Source organism: Grammomys surdaster, unplaced genomic scaffold (assembly GCF_004785775.1).
Source record: "Grammomys surdaster isolate TR1022 unplaced genomic scaffold, NIH_TR_1.0 150, whole genome shotgun sequence".
NCBI classification, from domain to species: Eukaryota; Metazoa; Chordata; class Mammalia; order Rodentia; family Muridae; genus Grammomys; species Grammomys surdaster.
The window spans coordinates 17,930,528-17,943,224 of NW_021604608.1; the positions used below are offsets into that span (position 1 = coordinate 17,930,528).

At 45.6% G+C, this 12,697-nt stretch overlaps 1 protein-coding gene across 1 annotated transcript in view; it reads right to left on the reverse strand.

The window, feature by feature from the left end:
* Positions 1 to 97: 97 nt before the first annotated feature.
* The window catches only part of Rell1 (RELT like 1), a 40,618-nt gene continuing 28,018 nt past the window's right edge, over positions 98 to 12,697 (reverse strand). The window contains exons 2-5 of the mRNA XM_028765339.1: positions 10,562 to 10,789; positions 8,560 to 8,631; positions 3,185 to 3,242; positions 98 to 338 (exon numbers count right to left, since the gene is read on the reverse strand). Of these exons, the coding sequence (XP_028621172.1) occupies positions 98 to 338; positions 3,185 to 3,242; positions 8,560 to 8,631; positions 10,562 to 10,789 (599 nt within the window). The remainder of the gene's footprint in view (positions 339 to 3,184; positions 3,243 to 8,559; positions 8,632 to 10,561; positions 10,790 to 12,697) is intronic.

The window sequence follows — 12,697 nt, forward strand, 5'->3', positions numbered from 1 at the left end:
TCCTTAGCTATATATATATATATATATATATATATATAGCTAAGGATAAACCTGTAACCATAGCAACCAGGTCCCACACAAGTAGCATCAGGACCCCTTACCTGCCCACAGAGAGGACCGTGACCTCGCCTTGACGCCGTGGCCGGCCCTCTCTCGTCTTGTTGGTAGGTTTTATGAAGTGCCATCGCTTGTGCCTGCAGCGCTGGCACACATCCCGTTCAACGACACCTCCCACTGTGTGCAGATGGTGACCGCAGACATGCTTCCCTGGGGTGGCCCCTGGTGACAGGGGCCCAGGACTCACAGGTGGGCTTCCTGGCGTGCTAGGAGTGACAGGGCTGAGGGGGAGAAGAAAAGGAGAGGAAGACAAGGTAAAAATGGCTACTTAGAAGAGACCCCAGTGAAGGCAGTTGTTCCCTGAGACGCAGGAGCAAACCCTTCAATTGTACAAATGAACTGTGTGAACTGGCCCTGGGTAACAGCACTCGGCTCTCAGGACCGTGCAACAGCTGTTCATTCGAACGATGGTAGCAGCCGGGCTGGGGAATGAGCCACTGTTCCCAAGGAGGCCACGCAATTTGACTTCACATTACTCTTTTCCAAAACTTCCATTCTCCTTCTCGTACAATCACACTCATTCGTCACACATAGCCAAGAGTCCACCTGGAACGCCAAGCAAGGCACCCTGAATGTACCACGGAAAGGTTAGAATAGTAGATCCAATCTGACTGTTACATCAAAGAAAAAACGTCCAGGTTAAGACATAGAAAGTGGTACAGGAAATAGATGCTGACGTGGTTGACAACAGAAGAGTAGCTAATTGTCTCCTGAGAATATCCTATGTGTTAATTTAATAAATCCTGATGGATCTTTACAGTGTAAGCATTAATTTCCTCACCATAAAAATGAGGGCATTGGGGCACAAAGAGGCAAAGCATCTTACCCAGTATAGATAGCACCTAAGTGGTTTTGAGATCCAAACCTAGAAAGCTAAATTGTAGAGCCTCCTCCCCGCCCCATCCTGCCCCATTCAGGCCTGCAAGCCACACACAGTGCTTCAGAGACGAGAGTGACCAGCAGGGTAACCTAGAAGACATTTGGTCAGACCAGCTAAGATATATAAAGCAGAATTATAGATACAAGATGACAGCTACTTTCAGAAAGCACATATCAATCTTATGCTAGAAAAGGAGGGATCCAAACAGCACAGATCTGGACTGACCAGGAATCAGCCCCCTGTTGCACCTGAGATCAATACCTAATACCTGAGATTCGGAGCAAGAGCCCCAAAAGTCACACAGAAACCAGCCTCTGGGCTGCTGGCATCCAGTGGACTGGCACACTTCAAATTCAGTACAGGCCACACTCGAACTGAGGAATCAAAACAGTAACTGTAAGTTCTCACGTGCTCTTTAGCAATGTCCTTCAAGCTGTTCATGTACAAACACACAGTAGGACCTCCCTGGCAGAACAATGTTAGCTTGACACCATGTATTAGAAAAGTGAACTCATCAACTGCATTCACTCAACAATTATCAGTGATGACACAGCCCAGGAACAGGCCCACAGTCAACTGAGTGCAACCTACTGGAAGCTAATAAGTACTGAACATCAAATATCTCCAGGCAAAGGTAAGAAACATCAGTCTTTATGTCCTAAACTGCATCTCCAGGACTTGAACACGTGGCTCAGTGTTTGGCCTGACCCCTCTAATGTGCACATACAGCACAGCCCATCTGACAGACCCATTCACAATAGTGTTGGGTGTACTTGGCAAGGGGCCATATACAAAGCAGAAGAGCCTGCTTAACCATGGCACCCCATCCCAACTCAACATCCTGTCCCATTTTGCATCTTCTCTGATCCCGGAACCATTCCCATGTGGCCTGTCTACAGAACCTGTCCACATCAGCGCCACCGGAACACCTGGCGCAGACAGGACTTCTTTCTTGTTGACCTTCCTCTGGTCGCCAAAACTCCAACCTGTACCTCTTAGAAGGCCTCCCACACCCATCTCTATGCTCCATCAGCTGAATCCTTTCAGACCAAAGACCTGTGACTGCCCTGTTCTAGCCAACACTGTATCACACACCCAGTCAGCGTTCCTTGTTAGAGAGATCGAGAATTGTCTAGACATACAGTTATCTGTAACTAATTACAGGAGAATCTGGTGCCCGACAACCGTAACCTATGACCAGTGATACCAGGTATTCCGAACTGACCAGGTTATCATTTAGTTACCGTTGTTTATAAAGGTCTCACAGGACCCGAAGTGCTCTATATTCCTGATAATGATTGAATGAAGTTAGCACAGTGGTTTATAGACATTGGATCTCAGCAGGATCAGTTAACTTGAGAGGCAGGACACAACCACTCTCGAGCTCTGTTTGACTCTTAGCCACAAACCTCGCTTTCTCCAACACTACCGTTTACCACAGGAGTTTTCAACCAGGGTTACTGAGACCCAGGCTGATCCAAGGCTTTCTCTGAGGCCCTGATATAAGGTTGTCTCAAATTGGGAATAAGCTTGACAGAGCCAGTAAAGGCCTAGAGGAATGGCCTTGGAGGAACTGACTCTCCCATGGGTATCGGCTCCAAGGCCACTCTGTGCTCCATCTGTGGAGCACTTGAGATATCCTGTGCTCCCCTTGCGCAGCACTGTCTGACTGGCGTCCTGTTGACTTGACCCGCTGTATGACAGCTTTCTACTGACTGGATCCCATTTTTCCCCATAAAAGCTGTATCTAAGATGTGCCTCTTAATAAACTTGCTTGGCGTAAGCTATCGGCTTACACACGAGCTCCTCCTGGTCCCAGCTTTCTGTATTCATTATCTTCTAATCCCCAGATCTTGTTCTCAACACCTAGTGGGTTCTGGACCCAATTCCTGTGAGCTCAGGTCACTGAGTAATGCTGTCCTGGGAATGCTGTCAGTGTGCAGAGACATTTTAGGTTGTCACACTTTGAAGGAGAGGGATAGTGGTCTGTCATCCAGTGAGCAGTGATGAGGGGCTGTGTTCAGCAATCCACCTTGTACCAGCCATCACCTCAGCAAAGACTCGCCTGACCCCAAATGCCAGTAGTACCAAGGCTAGAGACCAGCTCCAGCTCACCACAATACCAAGGGCGTCAATCTGAACAAACACATACAAACTGTCTCTATCCACTGGAAGAGAGGCACTCACCTTTCAACTTCGCCCACGCTGTTATCAGATACCATGGCTTTCAAAATATCTGCATTCGCTGAGGAAAAAAGAAGAAGAACTAAATGAGGTAAACGAGCAATCAGTCATGTTAGAAAAGCTGTCGGCGAAACACCTCACGCCTCCTCTCAGTTCCCAGAGGCCCGGATGAGGAAGGTAGGAGGTTTACTTCCCAGTTGGCTAACTGCCTTTGCTTTGCTCTAGGACTACAGAAGCCCCTAAATCGGGACAAACACTTCAAATTACAGTGTTCATTCTTTAAAACCCCACAGATGTGAGCTGTCCACACACTGAACCCAAGCTTCTTAGACCCAACCCACACCCACTCTCGATCCTACTTCTTAGGGAGTGGCCGGTCAAAGGCTGTTGTGAATGTCAAGCTTCTTTTGGCTATGTAATTGTCAAGGCCAAACGCTATTACCAACTCCTAACCTTTTCCATTGATTTTTAAAGCAGCTTTCACAGGACTAAGCACAATAAATTCTCCAGAGAGGAAAGAGTAAAAGCATTACGATTTACCTCGTGAGCCAATGGCAGGTAGCCTGTAGCAGTTTACATCACGTGACACCCCCAGAGACGGACAATTGACGCTAGTTCTAACTCTGCTGCTAGGAGAGTCGGGAGGCAAGGGTTCCCACGCTGTGTGCTTCACAATCTGACTTCCTTTTTGCCCCTCCCACTTTTCCCCCTACCCATCCTCCCATGAAAATACAATACCAAAGATTTAGATCCACTTATGGCCCATGGTGTTTTTAAGAAATATTTACACATGTCATCCCTTTCCTAAAAAGAGTACTTTTTTTTTTGCTCTTCACAACTGTGAGGGTATCCAAATGAGCTGTCAAACACGAGTTTTTATTGTAAAACCAAAAGGGTTTTGTTACTTAAAAAAAAAAAAGCCCTGAATTAGGTCTATACTATTTCCACCCATACACCAAAAAAAAAAGACACATTGACTTTGACACACTTCACAGTCTTGTGACATATGTGATATAATGGGATTCAGGAAAAGAATCTCCGTTCAGATAATAGGTTGGAGTGTTACTTTGGTTTCCATTTGGTCCCACAAAGATTCTGGTGTTAAAACCTTGGTCCCCATGGTCACTTCTCTATGTGCTGTTACTGCTACCCTTGGCTCGGCCCCCACTGATGCTGCCCTCCCTCAAGTCTGGTACATAATGGCAGCAAACAAAATGCCCACGTGGGATGTGGCGGGATCGGAAGTGGTCCAACCTTTTGAATCCAGGGAAGGTGATTAGGTTATTGGAACACAGCCCTGAGAATTCAGACAGCTCTTGGGATTCTGCCTCTTACCCCCAGTTCCCAGGAAAAAGATTGCTGTAAACATGAAAGGGCTGGGGCTGTAGCTCAGCCACGAGTGAGCGCATGTGCTTTGCGTGCAGGAGTCCATGCATTTGAGTCCTAGCATCTACAAGGAGAACGCCAGCCCTCTCCTCCCCCCTCTCTCTGGCTTCCTGGTTGTTGTGCGTTCTTTTCCTTTCCCCCATGCTATCCACTAAGATGTAACCCAGCCAGGTGGACCCTCACTGGAGTCCAAATCAATGAGGCTGCCTGATCTTGGACCTCCATCCTCTCCATCCTCTAAGCAAACCACTCTGCTGTTAGAAAGCACTAGCTCCGTATATTCTGTTAGAAATAACAGAAGAGGAACTGATAAAGAAGCATAGTCTCACATATGGCTTATATAAAGTACACAGTAAGTGGCCAGTTTGTACGCTCCCATGATTTACCAAACATGACCAAAGAGATAAAGTAACAGCAAAGGGAATGGTGTCATGCTGGCTGCAACAGATTTTATAGTGATAAGCATTCAAAAGAAAATTGTTTAAACTTACCCGAGAAAAAACTTCCCTATAAATTACGAGTGCCCATTAAATAAAATGTAAAATTATTTACTAGTCCTTGATGCTTTCCAAACTCCTACACAATGCCAGAAAAACCCCACTGACCACACAAACACTACTCAGTTTGGCTCTCTAGAGAAAGGTAAATTAAGAGATAGCACTGGGGTTTCTCTAGTTCTCGGGATTAGGAAGAAAACCCGATAGGTGTGTGGGTGTGGGAGCTCTTAAAACCCTGAGAATTTCCTGAGTGAAATATCCTGAGTCAAAAAAGGAGTGTCTTTTGTCATTCATAATGAGCCACTCGATCAGACTGAGTCTAGGATAACAAGGTGAGTCAGGGTGGGGCTGGTGATCAGAAAGGCCCTGAGATCAGAGGATACCAACTCTGGGCTCCAGCCCCTAGCTCCCAAGGCCTGGCTCCCAGCCTCTAGTTGTTCCCCTTTAACAAACCACTGAAGGCAACAGCATATTCCTGCCTTCTGGGAGCCATTCTAGCAAATCAGCAAACCTGAGGAAGGGACTGTGGGGATTCTCAGATTCGTAGTGTGCAGGTTAAGAGGAACAGAGCTCGAATGCAAAGCAGGGCGGGCAGCCCTTTGCCTCTGGTAGACCACACTGACTCCCTGGCAGCATCGGAAGTGAATTAGATGGTAGATGGGGTTGGAAATCTGTGCACGTCCTATATTGGAAGCCCAGTATGGGCTAGAGAGATGGCTCGGTGGTTAGAGCACATGCTGCTCTTGCAGGAGCCATTTGATTCCCAGCACCCATGGGAATAAATCTTTAAGAAATAAGCAGTGTGACAGCACAACACCACAAAATGTGCCTGCCCAGCAGATCAGCTACTGTATCCAAACCCCAAAGAATGGCGACATAAGCTAAAATTGATTTCTAAAATGAAAGGTACGTGCCTAAATCCTAAGCAAGAATGCTACCTTGGGAAGCCAGCTTACCACTCTAAGTGTGTACAACTGTCCTCTCCTTCAGCCCGAGTTTTCATCCCCCTTCTGGCTTAAATCTATATTAAAATTCTAATAAACCTCAATTTAATTCATTAAAAAAAAAATCATGACTACATCTGACAAATTAAATTACCATCTGGCGAGTTAAAAACACAATGCAGGAAACTGCTCATATGTCAATAACACAAATGGCAAAAACTATGTGCTTTGGATGTAAACATAGGAAGATGTTAACAGAGAGCATGTGCTTCATCTTATTCCTTTTTAATTACTTTTTAAAAGTTCGGAGTGCACTTATAATCTGTTAGTATAGAGAGTGTCGGTTTGGGAAGTAACAGTGACGTCTAAATTGAAATAAAGTTTGAAGTTGCACTAACTATGGAACACAAGGCGGGCTAACGCGGTGCTTTTTCCATACAGTAGAGGATTTTAGCCTCAGAGTCAACCTGAAAACTAGGTTATAAACTAGCGTGCTAGAAACTAGTATTGCCAAATCCCATGCCCTGATGGGAAACCTCTGGGAGACAGACCCAAACCCAAGTATTCTTGTCTTTTTGTTCTTATTCTAAAAACCATTCTGCTCAGTCTATTTATTCTTTTTTTTTTCAAACTATCAAAATTGAAAGAGAGAAATAACATTGCAAGGCTGAAAAACAGCACAATGTTTAGAACTAGAAAGAAGGCTCGAACCTCGGGACCTCAAGCCCTTGGAGCCTCCCTTCCTTCACCTGTAAAGTGAGTAATAACACTGGCTTTAGATAGATGTGTTGAAACCTAGGTGAGATTGCGTATCTCACTACTAGCTCTAGGCTAAAGACATAAAGTGCAGCTGGAAAACAGGCACAGATCTGAGTCTGGACCAGGTGGGTGCTCTTGCTGAGTGATGTGGGGACTAAGCTCCCAGAGAGCAGCTGGTGATGGAAAGGTGACATAAGCTGATGGAAGTAGACACTGTAGCATTTCAGCAAACGGAGTAAGGAGAACCACAAACCTTATAAACCACTAAGATCAAAGAATCTGTTCGGGTTTGGGTGTGTCCTAAAATTCACTCATGTGTCAGAAGCATTATCTCCCAAAGTCATACTGATGGCATTTGGAGGAGGGGCCTCAGGATGACTTCATGGATTACTGAGAGAGTGATTTTTTTTTTTTTTTTTTTTGTCATAAAAGCAGGTTCTGTCTGACATGACTGCTCTGTCTCCTCGTGTCTCAGAATGTCCCAGGTCAGAATGCATCAATGAAGAGCCTCTCCAGATGCCGAGTAGATTCTGGCCCCATGCTTAGACTTGTTAGCCTCTAGAATCATGAGCTAAAGAAACTTCTGTTCTTTATAGCTTATCACGCTTGTGCTACTCAGTTATAGCAACAGAAAACATGATCCAATGAAGACAACCCCCAGCATTCAGAACAAGGACCCTAATTCATTTAGTAACAGTTGGATACTTCACTTAAAAAGCTGACTTAAAATACATTTCATAAGGCTAAGCATAGCGGCACATGCCTATAATCCCAACATTTAGGAGGTAGGGGGAGGCTGATCAGGGGTTCAGGATTATCCTTGGTTATATACCGAGTTCAAAGCCAGACTGAACCTATCTCAAAAAAGTATATGAGAAAAAAAAAAGCCACCTAAGTCCTGATGCTTAAACTCTTCCGAGTGTCCACATTTAATACTGGATGTCCTAGAAGATACAAACCACAGAGGCAGAAAGCAAAGCAGCTCTGCAAGGAGTTTGGAGAGGAAGGAACAGGAAGAGACGCATACATCTTTCAGAGTCGGGTGTTGAGGAAGTTCTAGAATATGCTGACACTTTTGTGTAGCTCTTAAAAAGGACATGCTACTCAACTCTCCCCTTCCAAATGGTTAAACTGGCAAAGGTGTGTGTGTGTGTGTGTGTGTGTGTGTGTGTGAGAGAGAGAGAGAGAGAGAGAGAGAGAGAGAGAGAGAGAGAGAATGAATATTCATATGTGCTCACATATGGAGGTCAGAGGTCAATGTGGGTGTCTTCCTCAATCATTCTCCTCATATTTGGAGATAGGCTCTCTCACTGAACCTGAAGCTCACCAACTGGCTAGACCAGCTGGTCAGAGCCCTCCAGGGCCTCACTGCATCCATCTGCCCAGGGTTGGTGTTACAGGAGATTGCCACCACTCCCCAGTTCTTACCAGGATGCTGGGTATCAAACTCATGTCCTTAAGTGTGAAAAACAAGAACCAGGTAAAACGTGAGACCTTATGACATCCAGCACATCACATGTGCTACTGCACACAGTTGTGTCATGTAACTCTCACTCTATAGGAGGAAACTGAGGCTTTATAAAGTCATGTGACACAGCCTAGAAGCTATCAACTCTCCTGTCCCTCTGCGATGCTGAAGCAATCAACCACCGAGGTTAACTCTCCTGTTAGGACAATGCTAAAAGCTGAGGTGTTACAGAGCTCAGAATAGAGCAGTTTGAAGCCATTCAAATTCCAACTCTAAGGAGATTTTTAATAATACGAAATGCCCCAAAGCACGAAGATACCCTACCTTCATTTTTCATAATGTAGTGGACAATCTGCCCGACGGTGTCGCTGTTCTCATTTATACTGTCATTCAACTCTAAGAAAGAAAAAGGACAGGGCGGCATTACGATCGGTCACCCGCAACAAGTCAATGAGACACTTATCTTAGAGCCCAAGACCTCACCAAATACCTTCCAGAAAGTTTAAGCACCCTCACACAGTGCTAAGAGTCTAGCTTTAATCCTTCAGCCTCACCTTCCCAATGCCACATTTTGAGTTCCTGGGCAGAACACAAATTTCAAAGTTAAAATTAAAAGTTAAAAGAAAAAGGCAAAGGACCATCCAGCAATCTCTCCTCAAGATCAAATATCCACTCACTTTGCATGACAACACAGGAATGCACGGATCTCTGTCCCCACTTTCTCTTACTTCGCCCTATGACCTTAACCCCTCCTGGGAAACAAGAAGGTTCACTAAAAGAAAGGCCATCGTCCCTAGGTTTAATCTAATCGCAGACTTGCTGTATCCAGTTGGCCTACTGATTTATGGTTTCAACTGGACAAGTAAGTATTCGTCCATGTTTATAAAACTCTCTTTTCCTTTTAAACAAGGGAGCTAAATTTGGGCACTGGTTATTTGTTTACAGCCTCAGTTTACTTTGGGGACCCATCATTAGTAGTCTACGGCAGTCGGGCGGAGAGAGAGAGGGGCTAGCCTCCATTTGGAAACTGATCTGTATTACTTATTTAGCAGGACAAGTCGAGACTGGATTGAGACATTGTACAGAGTAGGACAACAGGCCCATGTACCTGCAAGAGTGTCCTCTGCACCCCAAGGGAGGCTTCTCCCCCATGACCTGTGGATGTTTGGACAGTCACAGTGGAAGCTGACGGCTGAGCCAACCTGTGTCGGTTAGAAGGAACAGAGGGGGAGGCCCTGCTCTGTTGACAAACACTCAGGGCTGGTTTGCTCATTCGCTGGGCATGACTCATCATGTTCACCCATGTTCCGCAGCCTCAAAGGTCAGTGGGGGTGGAAAAACCAACAGTCCAGCAAGCTGGCAGGGATTGAGAAACCTTCCCTCACCGGCCCTGCGGGTAGGCTCTATGGATGGACCTACTCCAAATGTCACCTCCCTGCAAAGATGTCATAGAGGGGCTGAGCGGGATGAAGAGTGAGAGGCTAGCCCTCGGGCCTACCAGGAAACCTCCCTAAGGCGTGACTGGATAGGAATATCAGTGAGGAAAAACGTGCTGTGGGTGGGGTTCACTCCACCACTAGCTATCAACGCATGTGCAGACAGAGGAAAAGATGAGTGCCCAGACATTCACATAGACACACCAGTCCTTGCTGCAGCTCTGCTGAACTATGCCTACATCTAGTCACTGACCAGCATAAAGTTCAGCCTCATGGACTTTAGCTAGCATTCCTCCAGTAATACTAACACCACAAACCTGATGAGACCCGTTTCATGTTCCTACTGTTCTTTTTTTTTTTTTTTGGTTTGGTTTTTTGAGACAGGGTTTCTCTGTATAGCCCTGGCTGTCCTGGAACTCACTCTGTAGACCAGGCTAGCCTCGAACTCAGAAATCCGCCTGCCTCTGCCTCCCAAGTGCTGGGATTAAAGGCGTGCGCCACCACCGCCCGGCGTTCCTACCGTTCTTATTAGACTCTAACTCAATGAGTAGCAGCAAGCAGCAGGTTTATGAGTAGCTGTAAGTGCCAGTCACTAAAACACCTTGTCTCAAAATTTCACATCACCCCTTCAAGGTGGAGACAGAGTATCCTCCTTAAACTAAATGTCAATAAAATGAGAAATAAAAACACACCGCACAAATATCAGTCCCGAGGCTACCAGGCTCTGAAGTAAACACTCAGCAAGAATTCAGTAAATGCAGGCAAGGTTTCAAACTCTGATTACTGCAGAAAATAGTTTTCCTCATAAAGAAATTAATTAAATATTAGGTTCTTTTAAATTTAGAATCCACTCCTCGACCCATTTTTTTTAAAAAGCATAGGTTATTTACCTATCTTTTCCACCTTTTCCTCTTCAACTTCCTGTTCGGCCTCTGTTGTACACCGATAGCCTTTCTTCTTAAGTAAGTGGCAGATGAGGACACCAAGGAGACCCATGACGAAGAAGACAGGGACAAGCACATACGCGATGTATTCCGGGTGTCCATTCCCAGCGTTGTTGGTGGGTGATGACGGAGTTGTCTCTGCTCGGGAGTGTAACGTGCGGCTACCAGTGTTGTCTACAGAGAGGGACATGCACGGCTGTGTTAGATGATTGTGACGAAGCTCTGGGAACATTTCCACTACATTGAAGTTTTGTGCTCCAAAAGCGACAAGCTATACACTGGTCTGGGGACCTGGATAGATGGGGACAAAGGGTGAGAGCATAGCCTTGAGCTGAAACAGTCCAAGACCACCTCCTGAACTATGAAATCTCTTAACAGAGGATTTAGAAGGCACAGGGTTTTAGGGGAGTGGCCTGCACAGAATACGCATGTGAGTGTTAAGGGGTCATTACAGCATACTACTTAGCAGTTGTGTGTGACGTGGAGTGGATGTCCAACTCCACTTTTAGTAGCACTCTGACAAAGGACAATGATCCAACAACCAAATGCCTCTGTGTATGAAAGGAGCATCCTAACACAGTATCTGCACATCTTTCTCTGAAGAGGAAACTAATTGCTACGGGCCAAACACACAGGAGTATTTCTGCAGGAGCAAATGATTACCGTCTTGCCTGGCAAATGCCAGGGACCTAAGTGCACCACACCAAGCCAGACACAAACATCTTGTCCTCGTGTGACTTATGTTCCAGAAGGATCGAGTGAACTAAGATGATGACAGCACAAAGAGAGGAAAGACCAGGGACAGCCTCAGATTTCTGGTCCAAGGTCCAAATGTAAAACTGGAAGCGTGTGTGCATTTGTTCATTCATTGATCTAAATACCAGATACTGTGTGCCTGCTGTGTGGTGAGCCACTGCTGAGAGGAGAAGGGAGAACACTAGCAGATCAGGTCACATGGAAGGAATTCATGTGCACTGGGAGACAACAGCACTGGGGACCTGTCCACAAGAAAAAGGAAGCTATGGAGAGGGCGTGATTTAGAACCAAGAAGTTTGCTTTTAGATGGCTATCACATGACCTTATCCCAGAGGCGGCCTGAAAAGGCAGACAGTATAACAGTCATATGACCTCTTGAAAGTAAGTCAGAGAAAGCCTGGGCACACCATCATGACAAGTGGTTAGGAAAGAGAGAAAACAGACTGCTGAGAAAACCTGTGGGATAGATGGAGAACACTATGAGAATTATGAGGAAAGGAGCCCCTCACTCCAGAGGCTGACTGAAGCCCCTCCTGAGATGAGAAGCAAGAACTGCAGCACAACTATTTGCCATGTAGGGTGCTGACATACAGATTGGATGGATGGAAATGGATGAATGGAGGATGGATGGATGGATGGATGGATGGATGGATGGATGGATGGATAAATGGTTGGATGAGTAGATGAATGGATGGGTAAGAGGATGGGTGGATGGATAGATGATGGATGAATGGGTGGGAGGGTAGTTAGAGGAATGGATGGATGGATGAATGGATGGATGAGTGGATGGATAGATGAATGGTTGAGTGGATGATGGGAGGGTAAATGGATGGATGGATGATGGAGAGGTGGAGGAATGAATGATGAATGGACAATTGAATTTTGAAATAATAATAACCAGACTTGAGGCCTGAAGTTACTTGACTCTAGTTCTCGTGCCCCTCCTATTTTATGGGGATCTCAAACAAGGCTTTGTACAGTAAGCCCTCCTACTTTCCGGTATCTGATGATCTACAGTTTTATCTTATTAATCATAATCCTGTCAATACCCCACTCCCCCGCTGAAGAACCTTCTGTGCAACTCTTTCAATAGTTTCAAAACTCACACAAACGGTATATGTGTCTATTAGGAAGACAGACAAAGACTGTGAGAAGTCCACATCTGTACTCTCCTGTATGTTACCTTCTCCCTGAGCATCTCCCTGTTTTAAAATCTGTTGAAACGCTCATCTTAATAAAAACGCTGGCTCTGCTTCATTCCAATTTGTCTTGGAATTCTTTTCTGCGTTAAAGCCAAGATCAATTTTACCTGAGTTGGAGTGCCTA